The following is a 16,131-nucleotide window of genomic DNA, read 5'->3' on the forward strand; positions in this document are numbered from 1 at the left end:
AATAGCGAATGAGCTTTAGAAGTTTTCGGCAATTTGGCCCTTTCGATCAGCATGCTTCAGACACAATTGGAACCATTTAAACCAAAACTTTGCAAAAAGTGAAAGCAAACAGCTCGAATTTATCACCCATTCTCGACCGGTCAAATGCCGCCCGAATGGTTCAGCGTGAACACGAGTTTTGAGGTCGAAAATAGAACTTTTCGCGCAAAATCTTCCAGATGAAGCTTATGGTTTTTTTTAAATAATTTGCTACAAAAACAAGCAAACTAAGACGGGGGTGGAAGTTTATGCCTAACCGGAATGCAATTTTAACTGAAGTTCATAATACAACCGAGGAAAGCTCTTTATATATCTTCTTAATTATCCAAAACAAACTTAAATTATTACGTAATGTTGGGGGGGTAGGATGTTGAAAAATTGTACGAATTTACCTTACGTACTTTAAGCACGGCCCCCAACCAAAAAACCTGGGGAAGTTCGGCCATATCCTTTTGCTCGAAAGCAATGGCACTGACAGAGACGCCCATGTATGTCCTTGAGCAAAACAAGAACACCGCCACAGCATCTCGCGCTCTCTCCAAAGCCTATGGAGCGACAAGAACGAACACAAAAACCTGGCAACTGCCCTAAGATTTCCACTTTCACTTTTCACTGTGGGCAATAAATTTAAATCATCCCCTCCGCATCAGGCAGATACAATCAAACTTTTTTCTTGTTTTTTTTTACAGAAAACGTATTGCTTTCATAATTCATCGTGGGGGAAAACATACAAATACATCCACAAGAGCGATCGCTCAAGTTGAAGTCCCGAGTTTATTGCGTTTTCTGGGGAGCGGCCCCCAAATATATTTAGAGAACTGTCAAGAACCTGATAGACAACCTCGTTTGCAGGAACCCTTCGAGTGTCGTACAACCCCTACACGTCAATGGCGGCAGGCCGACCATCCCCATCTTCGTCAACCAACACGTGCTACAGTCAGGTACCAGACGAAGTGATGATGCGTCGCTGTGAGATGCGTCAATTGTCCTGACATAGGGTGAACTTGGGGGCGGCCAGTACAGCCGCCCCTGAGGGCGTCACCGCCTCTTCAAACGGCAGCGGTGCCAGCTCGCAGCGGAGGACGTGGATATAGGGCGGGGGGTCCTCACGGCTAAGCGCAAAGCCCCGTGAGGATGACATAGAGGAGGAGGAGAGCAAGTTGTAGACGATGGCGGCAACAACGAAATTCCTATACTTAAGTGCTCTGATACAAAATGAACAAGTTCCTCTCAACTCGTCTACAACCATTAGGACCTGGATGGGCCTTTTTTGAATGTGCGATTGATCACTTCGTGTCACTTTGTTCAGAAACCTCGAGTTTAACCAAAAATTCACTATTGATATAAATTCAATCGGCTTTCTAGTGGCCAGTTTACAAAAACACTCTCTGGTTTGAAAGGCATTGCCTTTGTTTTTGTCTTCCGCGCAAATTTTCGCCGGGGTTAATTGCTCTAATCCGATAAAAACATGTTATTGATTTGCTTCAATGGGGACCATCTGGGAATTGGACTAAGGTTGTAAAAAAACGCTTTTTGCAGCTCTATCAAGTTACACAAAAAACTGTCCCCACATGCTAGAACCATCCGAAACACACTCTGTACATAGTAGGGAGCAACTAAATGAAAATAAGCAAATTTTCTCTATAGATTAGAGCAGGGAAAACAGAAACGCTTTCAACATGTAGTACTCTAATGACTATACCGATCGCTCTGTACATACTGACCAAAACTAGGAAAGAAACACTGATTTTCACAAAAACCAACTAACGCCATATCAATAATCCTTAATGACCAACTATGTGATATTACTGAGAAGCTTAAATCGATCAAAATGGAATAGATTTGTACATAACTGTACAGTTATCCAGAAATATTTAATGTAATATGTAAATGTAAAGCGCACCTAAATTCACTTTAGCTAGGAAGATCACTATGTGTATAAAAAAAATTGCTGGATGTATGTATGCCTCTGATTGCCGTAGAGAATGCTGCAAATCCCCGTTTGGAACACTCTGTATGACTTTCCAAATAAAAGGATATTCAACTAATGTAAAATAGTGTATGTTGGTGGATTCTGTTAGTTTTTGCGCCTCAATTCAGGGGTTTAATATGTTTATCACTGTTAATGTACTTTACTGTCGTTTATTTCCAGAAATAAACTGTTCAGATACAGTTTAAAGCTGTTTTAGTTGTCCACTAACAGTCGACCTCAGTCACTGAAGCGCGATGATTTTTTAAGTCCTTATTGGATCATGCCCTCCCCCATCTGCAGAATGAAAAAATATTTAAGGCGCATCCACCAAACTGTTCAAAACTACATACATACGCCAAAAATAAAAAATTCAAAAACTCACTCTGTGAACGCCCGCCAGCTGTGCCTGCCTTCAATCTGAAATTAGAAACAAGGCAGAATTAAAAACATGTGAAATATTTGGTTAATAAATGGCGAACGTCGAGCCAACAAAGGGCCCAAGACCGAGCGATTGCTGTTGGCTGGCGGCTAGCCCGCCCTTCCGCAACCATCCCGCCCCCACTAAAATTTAAGCATTGCGAATCATTTTGTCTTCGGGTGGTTAAATCACTCTTGGACCGCTCTTAGTGACGTCGCGCGATAAAAACAAGTAAAAACATGAACAATTGCGGCAACTAACTCACCTTTGCGTTCTATGCGGTTATTCTGGTGCCAATTTCGTGGTGTTTAGGCAATGGTTCCCACGGCGGCCCTCATGAAGCAAAAGAACCATCAACCCTCCAGCCCTAGGGAATTTTTCCAGAAGCTTTACGGCCACTTGGAACCCAAAGAGCCCAAAGAGCTGGCCGCTAAAGCGGAGGCGCCGCAATTCGCACCAAGTAAGTGCCTGAAATAAAAAAAAAATCGGGTTTAAAGAGCGGATTTTGGTGTTGCAGGGGATTTTGCAAACTCCCCCAAAAGGAACCTTTTGATCGGTTGCTCACGGGAGGAGCTGGTGGTTCCAGTGCCCGTCCTGGCAACCCCCCTGCCCTTTTTGCTGCCGGCTCAGTCCCAACTGGCTGCAGCCGCTGCAGGACTATCGGCCTTTTGTAAGTTCTTTTCTTTAATATGAATTTTTGCAACAAATAAAAATGAAACACGCGACAACGCCGCAGCGGAGATTTAAACGATACAATATCAACTACAATTCGAAATGTAAAATATTATTATGATGGGATTTGGGAGGGCTAGTGGAGCGTGTTGGAAAGCGGCGTCAGTGGGTGGGATTTGCAGGCGCAAACGGATTCCCCATCGAAAACTGTTCAACATTGTCGATTGTTAACAATCACTCTTCCAGTCGCATCAAATGCGAACATAAGGCGCGGGGCCAGAACTAATTAGTTTTTAATTCGATTTAATTAAGTCGCCCCAGGTGCGCCACATGAGAGAAACGGCTGCTGGTTCCCAGCAATCCTCTAGTTGATGACTAAACGCGTAACTTTGACGCACTGTCTTTACACCGCAAAATTTCAATAATCTTTCAAGCTGTTTATTTATAAATCGCAGTGTCACATGAGGGGTTTCGGCCACTGTTAAGGTAACAGAAGGGGTGGCAAATTAAGCGTGCATAATCTGTAATTGAGAGCGAAGGGAAAATAATGATGGACAGATAATACGTGGAGGTCTTCAATATCTCGGGGTGAGTGCGGATGTCGAAATTGCCACATTCAATCAATGTTACAAGCTGGTTACGGTTCAGCAGTTAGCTGAAGAACGGCCCTGCAGGGGCACAAACGCAAAAACATTAACATCGAAACCCAAATTTCGCGTTAAAACACATTGTCATTTGCAAAGCCCAGCTCTTCAACCAATCCAACTTGCTCAAGGCACTAAAATCAAATCGCTGCAAGCATGAGTTTGTGCCAAAACCTGGCTAAATCGGGTCGACCGGACTATATTTGAGTGAGAACCCACGAAAAGCAAATCGACCACGTTTACTAAGTTTTAACGCATGTAAACGTGGCTGTTAAAGAGATAAATTTGATAGATAAAAACAAGAAAAATCGCCAAAATCAAGGCAAATCACTTCCAAAGCCGGACGCTTTTTAGCAGTCGCACCCAAAGCAATTGGACCAAATGACAAAAGCCAATGCGGTTTTACGCGCTTTCTAGACTCTCTAAAATATAGCAGCTGACGTTAGAAAATTCGATAAATAAAGACAAGGAAATTTGGCAAATCACTACAAAAACCTGGCACTTCCTTAGCAACCGCACCCAAAGTAATTCGACCAAATTAGAAATCCAAATGCGGTCTTCCGCTCGATTGGGCCGTAAATGATTTAAATGGGCGTTTATTAATGTTACACTGTGGTGGTTCACACGGCACCCCCCAGGACGCCAGATGGACGCCCCGAAGAGATTCGCCAGCGGAAGTGGACATCCGAAGTCGATGGGTGCGAAATCGAGCCGACCTGGTTCTGGAGGACGCGAATTATCGTAATTTTTCTCCCCCAAAAAAATTGCAGCTATGCATGAATCGACAACAGTGCCCAACGGCTTACCAACATCAAATATCGGATTCTGGGAAAACGGGCCTGCTGGAAATTGTCGCCAAGAGAGGTGTGAAAAGCTCCGTACGGAAAGCGGAACATTAAGCCGGTCATTGTGCAAACCCAAGCGCGTGTAAAGTTGTAAATGCGGCTTATACAACAATCGCTATTATTGGCGGCTGATTTTGTTTGTTGGGTTTTTTTTCAGTGGCCAGACGGAGGCGTAAAGAGGGCAGACCGCGCCGCCAGCGGACCACCTTCAGTTCTGAGCAAACGCTGCGCTTGGAGATCGAGTATCAGCGCTCAGAATACATTAGTAGAGGACGGCGCTGCGAGCTGGCCGATGAGCTCAGGCTCTCCGAGACTCAGATCAAGATCTGGTTTCAGAACCGACGCGCCAAAGACAAGCGAATAGAAAAGGCGCACTTGGATCAGCACTATCGGTAATGTTTATTTGCACGTTAAACGCGATTAATAGATAGAAATCTCCCGGCTCAATTCACTTACAAGATCCGGCTCCTGATATGATTTTCTCGTGCTTAGCGACTATTAAACGGGGCTTTTAAAGACACCGTGCATCCCCCTTTTTAGAGTCGTTAGCGCCCTAATGAGGTCCATACAAATAAAACACAAAGAGGAACAATTATTGTTTGTTGCCCGGCCAGTTTGGGAAATTAGTTTTCTCATGCATTTACCCAACGTCTAATTGTTCATTGTTTTCAGAAAACTCATGGGTTCATTTCAGACCGCCCTATGCACCGAGGGCCCCTGTTTTCACCCCTTTATCAGCCCCCAACTATCCCAGCCGCTGGCCAATTCGGAAATTCAGCCCGGCAGCGTAACGTTCAGCAATGCCGGCACTTCGCTGGCCGAAAACAGCAACAGCGCTAGCCCCTAAGTACTTAAACAGCGCTGTCAAGAGCTGAATATCAAAAAACGGGCCTACGGCGCCCATGATCTAGTCTTAGGCTATTGTGTATATAAAAGCTCAGTTAATCAGGATATTTCTAAGAATCTTCTATGCTTGACCGCAATTTTAATCAATGGCAAAGAATGAAGGATGAAGTGAAGCGCGGAAAATGCAACAAAAACCAATCCCGGTTCTCCTGCAATTGCAATTGAAAAGCCCCACTTTTAAACAGTCGCACGGCAATTATGCTTTCCGCATTCAGAAAAGGGAATTTAAACTCGATCTCTTTTAATGTAAATCAATTAAGATATTCACTTACTTGTTTGTAATCTGGATCAATGGTAATCATCTACGAACCAGTTCCATTATCAGCAACAGTTCCGAAACGTTGGCCTAAAAATCAAAAACAGCAAATTAGATAAAATTCTAGTTCTGGTTGTATAATATGCATGGTACCGAAACCAGTCGGTTTTGGGACCATACATGAGGAAATCACGAGTGAATTAATATCTAGCACAACGAAGCACGTTTCAAACTACACCTACCTAACCCAGGTTCACTTTTACAAATATTCTTGGAGTTGCTGATTGATCTGGCCTAAGAAAAATCCTACTACGAAAAAAGCTAGTTGTGAGGCGCTTCATAAAAACAACCTGAGCCAAATAGTTTTGTTTTGAGGATGGGATGCGTTGGAAAGAACTAGACCAATTAGGAAAAACTTACTGATCCCATCCTCACCTAAACTAAGAAATGTAAAAACTTGAAGTATACATACCTAAACCTAATTCCTGCCTATCAAACTACTTATCCTCATTAACTGCTGTCCCTATTCTATTGAAAGCGCGATATTCCTCCATTCTGGTCCAATTACTTTTTAAAAAACCAACTCATCAAGTTACTTCCTAATTGGACGAATCGAAAAGCCCTAAACTGCAAAGGTTTATTAAACAAAAAACGCCTAATTCAAATAAGAACGACCTGTTGGTTACGCGTCAAGTATCCTTAAAATTGTACTTTTATTAGAAAAAAAGCATTTGCAATACATAAGAAAACCAACTACATTAAGAAAAGTGAATTCTAATCCTAACACACGATTAATACGCAAACGCGCACAACACCTAACACTGTCCAATAATGCTCCTGAAATAATCTCTAAATCCAAGTTGGTCATCACAAAATAAATCTGCATCAAATCAACAAAATAGCCAAAATTCTTTCCCCGGATTTATGGAGAGGCGCATGAGAATGATTCACTTACATTAAGTAGGAGGCTTAATATCTGCGGCCGCCGCCCCCTGAACCTTGCTGGTAGTTACTGCCGCCCCCATAACCACCTGAGTCTACAATAAAAGAACCCAATTTGTTCCTCTGAATTTCTACCGTGTTTTCAAACTTACTATAAGGCGCAGGCCTTTGCTGCTGATAATTATTCCTCACGGCCCCTCCACTGTAGCCTTGTTGATAGCTGTTGCTAAAATTACCCGAACTGGGGGTTTGAGCCTGTCCTCCCCAACCACCTCCGCTAGTTCCGGCTATGCCAAAGAATAAACCAATAGCCAATAAATAAATAAATATATATTGAAGCCTTACTGTTGTATCCACCAGAGGGACTCTGATTGTAGGATTGCTGGGCGGGTGGGCCCCAAGGCTGTTGAGATTGATCCCACCCTCCGCTGCCTCCCCACGAATTTTGTTGGCCGCCTTGAGCGCCTCCCCAACCGCCCCCTTGGTTACCACCCCAGTTGTTGTCGCCTTGTTGGCCTCCCCAAGGTCCAGGCTGAGGAGCCCCATATCCTCCTCCTCCACCTCCTTGATGACCACCACCTAAGCAAAAATTTGAAAAAAAAAACTATCGCATTCATTAAGACAACTCCGACTAAAGATACCTTGATTGTTACTGCGGCCGCCTCGTCCACCTCCTCTATGTCCACCACGCCCCATGGAGCCGCCCACTTGGCCGCCTTGTTGCATGTCAATTTTGTTTAGGGCCTTTTTCACATCAACCACCTTGTTTTTGATCGTATGGGAGCGTTTTACTGAAAATGTTCGATGCTTTGCAAATGTTCCACTGGTTAGCTGGTTAACTTACAGACGATTTTATCTACCGAGTCGTAATCTTCGAACTCAATAAAGGCAAAGCCGCGCTTCTTCCTCGTTTCCTTGTCCACCACAATGCTGCAGGATAAAATGTTTCCAAACGTTTTGAAGTAGTCTTTCAGGTCCTCTTCTTCAATGTCTTCTTTAAGGCCGCCGACGAAAAGCTTTTTCACGGTAGCGCCGGCCTCGGGTCGTCCAATCTCCTGGCGCGGTACCGCCCTTTTGGGTTCCACCACCCGGCCATCAACTCTGCAGAAAAAAGACAATTTACACTTCCCAAAAAACGGCCGCTGAAGAAAATTACTTATGAGGTCGGGCTTTCTGGGCATCGTCCACCATCTGAGCACTGGAATAGGTGATAAAACCAAAGCCGCGGCTTCGCTTTGTGGTCGGATCCTTCATCACCACCACGTCAACAATTTCGCCCCATTGCTCAAAGTGCTTCTTCAATGACTCATCAGTCGTATGATAGTCCAGACCACCAATGAATAGTTTGCGGAACTGTTCAGGTTCCAAACCATCCTGGAATTCAATAGTACTATATAGATTCCAAATAATAACAATCGCAGTTGTTTGAGGCTAGAAATTATGTGTTTTGAGTCCTCCATTAAAAGTACTTAAAACAGACATTCGAGCCGGTTTTCTTTTAAGGAACCTTCCAAATAGTTTACAGACTGATACTCACATTGCCGTTGTCTCTCCTCATGCTGATTTTTTCCAATAACGCAAAAACGCCTCAAAACTAAGAACTCCAAAAACTGGCGCAAACAAATTTGTGAACGAAATGGCCGCCAGTCAATCCCAAAACATCACTTTGCCAGGTGCTCGGTTGCCATATTTCCGAAATGCGACCTAAAACCCAATTATTTCAGTACTTAGAAACAATTGCTCCCCCAATTTACCTGCTCAGGGTCCTTCATATGCCAATAGCAATTTAAAAAATATTTTCCTAGTAAATTAGTAGTTCAAGAAATATTAAAATACTACCCGCATTCTTCCGAGGTCAATGCCATTGACCACAAATTACAGAGGGTTCTCTGGTGATCTGTGAAGCCTTGTTTATGGATCTGTGGTCACTGACTTGACGTTCAACAGCGCTTTAAAGGCTTTAACCCTACTTAAAAATAGGTTGAAATAAACACAAAATTATGATGGCACTTTAGATAAATCAACTGATTGTGTTGTGTGTTCCAATATGGCCAGGCAGAGAAAAAGCGTGCCGGATAGCAGGAACAGCAGCAGTAGCAACGGGAGCTCCGATTCCAAAGTTTTGGCCCCGCCACGCAAACCGCTCTGGGCCTACTATAAGGAGCTGCTTATCGGGCCTGCTGTGGTGATTATTGTCGTCTGTACAGTAATGGGCTATCAACAGACTCGCGTTAACACCCCTTTCGATGCCAAGAGGGTATTTTTCGCCAACAGTACGCACAGGCTGGGATTGACTTGGGGGGTGCTCTTTGCAGGTGGTTACCAGGACTGGGCTGGAAGTCCCCGAGCAGTTCTGGGGCTCTTACAGGCCGGGGGTGTACTTTGGCTTGAAAACTCGCGATCCCCATTCTCTTGTTATGGGCCTGATGTGGTATTTCCCTTACAGGCTAGGCCCTGGTATAGAGGGGATCAGGTTGGAGCCCCTTAAATTGTTTAGCTTCTTAACTGAGTGCTGACTTTGCAGACATTGGTGCGACCAAGCGGATAATTTGGAGAGCTACGGCTGGATCCAGCACGACGGCGCCACCTTTGGGGTGCAAGAAATCCGGGATGGGCCCTTTAAACTAACCACATCCTTCGTGAAACGAGTAGGAGGTGAAAATGGGGGAGAATGGACCGCGCGGGTTGCTGTGGAAGTTTTGGTGATTTTCTATGATGTTTTCTTGGGGCGTTTTAGTCAGAATCTATGGTGGTTTTTAGCCAGAGTTCCAGGACAGGGTGCAACCGAGTGAGCAGATATCCCTGATCTGGTACACAGCATTAGATGAGGGCGAGGGATCTATTGCGTTAACCAACTCGAATACTAAGATGACGGGGATTAAGGGCAGCACGCCCACTTTGGGTAAATGCGGCCGTTTTGTGGCGGTTAGGGTTTAACCGCTCTATGCGTTTAAGGCGATTTTAAACTCACCCTGGTGCCACAACAAGGCAAGGTCGATCATGAGTCTTTCGTGAGCACGACGGCCTCCGGCCTGCATCTACTAAAGGAGACTGTAATATCCTCGCTCAGACTGGCTGCGGACAAAACGAAACAAGCGAAAAAAATTGTTTTGGGCGGCGAAATTCGCGCAGCAGGAGACGAGAAAGTAACCACAGTCACCTTATTTACACCCATGTGGCTAAATCGAGCTATTCTAGAAACCGCCCAACTTTATGGCCATCCAAACCACCGCCAAACTTCCATTTTCCATCGACATCGTCTTTGAATCAGCCAGCGTAGTGAATAGAAAGGAGCAACTAGTGGGCGCTTCATTTACTAAAGCTTTGCAGTGGCAAACTACCAGGTTTAACCAACGGTTTGAAACAACGTTTCACCTCAAAGACAAGGGGTGGGTCCAGTAGGAGTTTAACAAAAAGTCCTTGGAGGAATAAAACGTTGCTTTCAGCTTTTCCCAGAAGCAAATTCAGTTCGCTCAAGCCACTCTCAGCAACATGCTGGGCGGCATTGGTTATTTCTACGGCTCATCCTCCGTCCAGAGCATCTACACTGACCTTCCGGTAGACTACTGGAAAGCGCCCCTTTTCACCGCAGTCCCATCCAGAAGTTTCTTCCCGCGGGGCTTTTTGTGGGACGAGGGCTTTCATGGCCTCCTAATCGCCCAATGGGACGTCGATCTCGAGCTGGACATCATCGCCCATTGGTTCGACCTGATGAACGCAGAGGGCTGGATCCCGAGAGAGCAGATTTTAGGTGATTAATCCCTACCGATTGGCTTTAGGAATTCGTCAAAATATGTTTGACAGGTGTGGAGGCATTGGCTAAAGTCCCGAAGGAGTTTGTAGTGCAGCGCAACACCAACGCCAATCCGCCGACATTTTTCCTCACTCTTCAGTATATTCTGCAGAAGTATGCGACTGATTTGACCAACGAGAGGCTGATGGTGCTTGAGCGCTTGTACCCAAGACTGCAGGTGCTCGTTTTAATGGGCAATTAATTTCAATAACGCTGTATGTGTGTTTTAGGCCTGGTACCAATGGTTTAACAGCACGCAAAAGGGGCCGCTCCCGGGGTCGTTTAGATGGCGCGGCCGCGACTCCTTGACGGACCGCGAGCTGAACCCCAAAACGCTCACGTCGGGGATGGATGACTACCCCAGGGCGTCCCATCCGACTGATCTGGAGCGGCACGTGGATCTCTACTGCTGGATGGCTGTTGCTTCGGAGACGATGGCAAAGTTGGCCTATATTTTGGGGCGCGATACGTCCAGGAAGTACCGGGAAACTGCCAATTATCTTATGGATAACCAGCTGTTGATCCAGCTGCATTGGTCGAATTTCTCCCGACGGTTTGCAGATTATGGGCTGCATACAGATGGCGTGAAGCTGGTGCGTCCCACACCGTTGCCCAGACAGCCCAACCAGAATATGGAAATGATTAGGCAGGTGCTAAAGCAGCCGGAGTATCGCCTGGTGGACTCCGTGTTTGGGTATGGGAATATTTTCCCGTTTTTGCTTCAAATTCTGCAGCCCACAGCGCCACAGTTAGGTGAGTAACCGCGTAAAAGTCAACGGGTTGTTAAACTGCTTGCTCAGGGCAAATCATCGCGGATATTCGCGACCCCAACCTGGTGTGGACCGAGTATGGGCTGCGGTCAGTGGCCAAAACAGCCCCCCTTTACATGGCGCGCAACACCGAACACGACCCCCCATATTGGAGAGGGCAAATTTGGATCAACATCAACTTTCTAGCCGCCAAGGCGCTTCATCATTACGCCCATATCGAGGGGCCCCACCAATCCAAAGCCCGCGAGGTTTATGGGGAATTGCGCTCGAATATCATCAATAATGTTATTGGACAGTACCACAAATCGGGCTACTGTTGGGAGCAGTACAGTGATAAAAATGGACAGGGAAGTGGATGCCGCCCTTTCACTGGCTGGACTGCGCTTACTGTGATTCTTATGAGTGAGGGCTACTAGTGTAATTACTTGCAGCTTGTATAGTGCGCTTTTACATTCTTTATAGTCACAGTTGCGCGGTCTGTGCGTTCGCAATAATTTTGTATAAATATTTAGGTGTCGCTAGCGTAGGTTTTTAACAATTACTCTCTTCGCAGTCAATATTGAATCAATATTTATGTTCTTCAGGCTGCTATTTGATAAATGCTTGTTAAATTACAAATTTCGGGCAACAAATTGTGAGGGTGAATAATGGTGAAAAATAAACTGATGCGAAAAATGTTTTTTTGCATTAAAAGAATGTTTAACTGATAACTATAGTTAATTAAATTAATTTTTGGACACTCATCTGGAGCTATGACGTTCTGGCTGTAAGGAGGTATATAGATGTCGATGGATGGTGTCGAGGTCAACGAGCCGAGGACGTATGACAGGCAGGGTGACCAGGTGTGGCGCCAAAGTTCTCATTAATATATTTTAGACACACAAGTAAACATATATAATTTCAATTCAACTTGTTAGAAAAACTAAAGTTCTTGCTTAATTTAAACCGTACCGCTTTGGTTTTATTGGTTTACCCCGTTTGAATTTACTTGGCGCCAAAACCGGCGATTTTTAAGTCTACATTTGGCAATTTTTGGCAACATTGCCATTTCTCAGTCTGGTCACCCTGTTCTCATGGTAAAATCACTGGCGGCTAAACGTAGGAATACGATCCCTTTAATGGGCATCCGCGGACTTTAAGCTATCAGCTGTTTATTTTCAAGTTTCGTGAGTTGCTGATTGAGGTTAGGATATTCCTTAATTCGTGACATACTCGTCTTTATCTATGATTCGTGCGCAACGGCCATTTGCACCAGTCTTCCTTAAAACTTATTCTTAGCTAGGGATAACTTTGGAGTAAGGTTAACCCTAACTACAGACATCTTTACACGGCTGTCAATTATGTGATACTTAGCTAAGATGAAGTTTTACCTGGCAACATTGCTAAAAGTGACAAACTGGCTTTTGCTCCCGTCTTTTCTTTCCAAAATAACCTTTATCTTAGAACTGAATGCGAGATTGCCGTTCCTGTTTACGTCTCAAATATAATTAATTCATAATATATTATTAAAGATGCAGTCATTTGAAAGTAAAAAACCGACATTTTTCATATAAGGAAAAACCTAAGACTCCCAGTTGGAAGCGAACAATGCTGTTATGAAGAGGAGCTTCAAAACATTTTAGCCAAAAGAGAGCAGGACAAAATCATGTTCCAGTTTCAATAGGAATAGTTAAAAAACACTTAAGCAAATAATGTTATTTTCCATTTGTTTTAGTAATGCATCATAAGTTATTTCAATTTAATAATGAACTTTAATTTAATAATATTGGTCCTTTAGCAAAAGCATTACTTTCAATTCAATTCAATTCATCGCTATTTACCAATGAATCTAAAATAGGATCAGTTAAGTCCCTCCTAGTGTGATTCCCTTGCAACAATATATTGTTTCTGTTAGGTACTTCATCTTCTTGCATAAGATGAAGTATGAAGCGTTCAACATCTTTACGATCAGGTCGCTGATCGTCATTTTGCTATCTACTCAATTATTTTATTAAAACCGTATCTATTTTTAGACGACAACCGAATGCAAGGACTGGGAATCCTCTTTACCAGATACCAAATATCTGCTCAACTATATTTATTATCCCTATATGCGACTCGTTGAATAATTGCTCTGCACGATTCGCAGGCTGTTCTAACGGAGTTAATAAATAAGGCCTTATGTTATATCCTCCATCGACTATAAACAGAAATTAACAGATACCGTTTAAATATACCAGAGGTACATATAAATAGACAGAATAGACCTTCCTCTTCTATGAGGTTCGATATGAAAAGTGCGGTGTACTTTGACACGGAACACGTTGAAAAAACAGAACATCATCAAAACTATCAAATAATGTGTTTTCTCGTAAACTAGTCTAGGAACTCGCACATGGTCGCTGTCATCATTATCAAATAACAGATCATTACTTAACACATTCATCATAAAATGGTCTAGTTCACGGAATATACTAATTATTATCGGTTGATAATGACAAATGGGCTAGTTTGCAACAAAATACTGCAACTGCAAAATTATTCAATATCAGTTCTGTTTGAGGTTAGTCTTCAAATCTGACTGGAATCTGACTTTAGGTTCCACTTAAGCGGCACTTCATCTTCCCCTTAAATTATTTGCCCGTTACGGTTCGCCTTAACGCTAGGTGACAGTGGTGCAAACGAATTCTGTCACTTAACTGTCACTCTTATGTTAAGGTGAGCCTGGTTCACTGGTGCAAATGGCCGTAAGATCGCTTGGTGAAAAGCGGCCTTAACCTTACATCCACTGTCTGTCATCCGTCCTCGGCCCCTTAACCTCGACACTTTGAATATAAAACTAAATTCAAAGCCTCGACACCATCCATCGACATCTATATACTTCCTTACATCCCCCTTCCTATACCTAATACTAATATGTAACTCTGAGCTCTACTTAATTTTACTTTACCCGACTTTAGCTATTTTAAACAAATTGATTCAGACCCGGAGGTGGCTTGAAAATCCTTCCCGAAGTCATGATTGTTGTTTTCTTTGATATTGTTCACCCTCATCGCTATCATTACCACTATTCATGCACAAGTATGCATCATTCTGAGTTTCCCGCTTTTCTGGTTCGATATCCAGCTCAATAAAGTATTTGACCTCGTCTCTACGATTCTTATTATCAATAGCATTATTCTTTACATTCTTCCCTGCTGGCAATGAGTAATGGTTCTCATACGGTTGCTCAGTTTGTTTTATATTCAGTTTTTTTTTATAAACTTGCGATTTCTGAATAGTATTGAACCATTATTCATTTGCACTTTATAAACCCTGTATCTGACTTTCTCTAGAACAATACTAGGAAGCCAGTCGCCATTAGGTGTCCTTTGAACATATATTTTTTCGCCTACATTTAAATCTAACAATGCTCTTTTCCCTCTATTATAATATTTCCCTTGGTGTAACTGTCTTTTTGTAATTATGCTCTTATTATATGAATTTGATATTTTCGGTTTAGACTCATTTTTAGTTATTGTTAGATTAGTTCTCAGTTTTCTCGACAACAATTCAGCTGGGGATACATTGTCAAAAATTGGGGTGGATCTATATTGTAGAGGTGCCATTTCAATGTCTTTTTTGTCATTTATAACTTTCTTAAAAATTTTCTTTGCCGTCTGAACATTCCTTTCCGCTAAGCCATTAGACTATGCATTAGTTGGTGAAGTAATGACATGTTTGAATTCCCATTCTTTACCAAAATCTTTAAACTCCTTAGATGCGAACTGAGCACCCCCATAACTTACCAAAGTTATTGGTATCCCATGACGGGAAAAAACTGATTTTAAAATTTCAATGACTGATTGTATTATTATTTGTGTCCACACATTCAATATACACATAATAATCAACCATTAGGAGATATTTCCGACCGCACAGTTCAAAAATGTCACATGAAATTTTATTCTATGGTAATGAACGAATGTCATGAGTTATAATAGGCTCTGTAATTGCAGAGTTTGCATAAGTAAGACATTGACGGCATAGAGATATTTCGTTTTTAATATGCTCAGTCATACCCGGCCAAAATTATGATTGTTGTGCCAATTTAGTACATTTTTCAATCCCTAAATGACTATAATGTATTCTATTTAGCATTTCTTGCTGTAGCGCTTTAGGCACTACCAAGCATTTATCTTTAAAAATCAATCCGTCAGCAATTGTGAAGTCAGATTTATACGGTGCAAATAGTTTTAAGTTATCATTTAGTTTTTTCGACGAATTAGGCCAACAGTTTAGAATTACATTTTTTAGTCGTTTAAGATGGGTCGTTTTCTGTGCGATATTGAAAATCTTAGTTTATTTTATCATCTGGCATTTAATTCCATTCTTACTAAACATATTTGACTCTCAATGTCCTTATCAAAGTCGTCTTCTTCATTATGAATTACATATGCCCGAGAGAGAGCATCCGCTAATATTAAATCTTTCCCCGGCTTAAACCTTAATTCTATATCAAATTTTTGAAATTGCAGCATCATTCACTGAAGTCTCGCTCGACGTTTATTTAGAGGTTTTTTGAAAATTGATATTAAAAGCTGATCATCCGTCGCCACGGTAACCCTTTGCCCATACGCATATTGATAAAACTTGTTTAAACCAAAGTATATTGCGTAAAGTACTTTGTCAATTTGTGCGTATCTTGTTTGTGTTTCTCTTAAAGCTTTTGAGGCATATGCACACGGCATATTGTTTTGCAATAAGCAAGCTCCTACTCCCGACTTTGAAGCATCAACTGAAATTACAATTTTTTTATCTGGGTCAAAAAATTGCAATACGGGTGTATTTATCAATATTTCTTTTAAGTTTTGAAACGCCTTCTCATGTTCCTCGCTCCAAATAAACTCCATATC

General features: G+C 42.6%; 4 protein-coding genes across 5 annotated transcripts in view; 3 read left to right on the top strand and 1 right to left on the bottom strand.

Annotated features, from left to right (window-relative positions):
• Positions 1-2,212, top strand: part of LOC109543455 (tachykinin-like peptides receptor 99D) — a 55,547-nt gene extending 53,335 nt beyond the window's left edge. The window contains exon 9 of the mRNA XM_019913185.2: positions 892-2,212. Within this exon, the coding sequence (XP_019768744.1) occupies positions 892-1,031 (140 nt within the window). The 3' untranslated portion in view covers positions 1,032-2,212. The remainder of the gene's footprint in view (positions 1-891) is intronic.
• Positions 2,166-8,371, bottom strand: LOC109543456 (heterogeneous nuclear ribonucleoprotein A1, A2/B1 homolog). Of its 2 annotated transcripts, XR_002172496.2 has the most exons (11): positions 8,232-8,371; positions 7,851-8,068; positions 7,539-7,795; positions 7,336-7,485; positions 7,040-7,273; positions 6,847-6,981; positions 6,708-6,789; positions 5,769-5,842; positions 2,695-2,897; positions 2,394-2,428; positions 2,166-2,305 (listed from the first exon to the last, which is right to left on the bottom strand). XR_002172496.2 is itself a non-coding variant. In XM_019913186.2 (7 exons), exons 1-7 carry the CDS (start codon positions 8,250-8,252, stop codon positions 6,722-6,724), a joined length of 1,083 nt encoding a protein of 360 aa, XP_019768745.1. In that variant the 5' UTR covers positions 8,253-8,371; the 3' UTR covers positions 6,447-6,721. The 2 variants fall into 2 exon arrangements, 1 of the variants encoding a protein (XP_019768745.1); XM_019913186.2 differs by lacking the exons at positions 2,166-2,305; positions 2,394-2,428; positions 2,695-2,897; positions 5,769-5,842 and having other exon boundaries at positions 6,447-6,789.
• Positions 2,745-5,553, top strand: LOC109543390 (homeobox protein rough). The gene is made up of 4 exons (XM_019913076.1): positions 2,745-2,889; positions 2,947-3,099; positions 4,748-4,982; positions 5,263-5,553. Exons 1-4 carry the CDS (start codon positions 2,745-2,747, stop codon positions 5,435-5,437), a joined length of 708 nt encoding a protein of 235 aa, XP_019768635.1. The 3' UTR covers positions 5,438-5,553.
• Positions 8,372-8,596: 225 nt separating the features above from the next.
• Positions 8,597-11,934, top strand: LOC109543454 (mannosyl-oligosaccharide glucosidase). The gene is made up of 10 exons (XM_019913184.2): positions 8,597-8,951; positions 9,010-9,167; positions 9,219-9,396; positions 9,455-9,596; positions 9,650-9,840; positions 9,893-10,083; positions 10,141-10,445; positions 10,499-10,665; positions 10,718-11,240; positions 11,288-11,934. The coding sequence occupies exons 1-10, from the start codon at positions 8,742-8,744 to the stop codon at positions 11,671-11,673; spliced, it is 2,451 nt and encodes an 816-aa protein (XP_019768743.1). The 5' UTR covers positions 8,597-8,741; the 3' UTR covers positions 11,674-11,934.
• The last annotated feature ends 4,197 nt before the right edge of the window (positions 11,935-16,131 follow it).

Source organism: Dendroctonus ponderosae, unplaced genomic scaffold, assembly GCF_020466585.1.
Source record: "Dendroctonus ponderosae isolate FM_Combo_2020 unplaced genomic scaffold, Dpon_F_20191213v2 Dpon_F_20191213_1, whole genome shotgun sequence".
Classification (NCBI taxonomy): Eukaryota; Metazoa; Arthropoda; class Insecta; order Coleoptera; family Curculionidae; genus Dendroctonus; species Dendroctonus ponderosae.

What these genes read in the sequence shown, in the direction of transcription:
- LOC109543390 (XM_019913076.1), top strand. Translation starts at nt 2,745, where the DNA reads ATGGTTCCCACGGCGGCCCTCATGAAGCAAAAGAACCATCAACCCTCC. An exon ending in GGCGCCGCAATTCGCACCAA is followed by an intron (nt 2,890 to 2,946) that starts GTAAGTGCCTGA and finishes TTGGTGTTGCAG; the next exon opens with GGGATTTTGCAAACTCCCCC. An exon ending in TGCAGGACTATCGGCCTTTT is followed by an intron (nt 3,100 to 4,747) that starts GTAAGTTCTTTT and finishes GTTTTTTTTCAG; the next exon opens with TGGCCAGACGGAGGCGTAAA.
- LOC109543456 (XM_019913186.2), bottom strand. Translation starts at nt 8,252, where the DNA reads ATGAGGAGAGACAACGGCAAT. An exon ending in CGGCCGCAGTAACAATCAAG is followed by an intron (nt 7,274 to 7,335) that starts GTATCTTTAGTC and finishes ATTTTTGCTTAG; the next exon opens with GTGGTGGTCATCAAGGAGGT. An exon ending in TCCCTCTGGTGGATACAACA is followed by an intron (nt 6,982 to 7,039) that starts GTAAGGCTTCAA and finishes TCTTTGGCATAG; the next exon opens with CCGGAACTAGCGGAGGTGGT.
- LOC109543454 (XM_019913184.2), top strand. Translation starts at nt 8,742, where the DNA reads ATGGCCAGGCAGAGAAAAAGCGTGCCGGATAGCAGGAACAGCAGCAGT. An exon ending in CCTGGTATAGAGGGGATCAG is followed by an intron (nt 9,168 to 9,218) that starts GTTGGAGCCCCT and finishes CTGACTTTGCAG; the next exon opens with ACATTGGTGCGACCAAGCGG. An exon ending in GGGCAGCACGCCCACTTTGG is followed by an intron (nt 9,597 to 9,649) that starts GTAAATGCGGCC and finishes TATGCGTTTAAG; the next exon opens with GCGATTTTAAACTCACCCTG.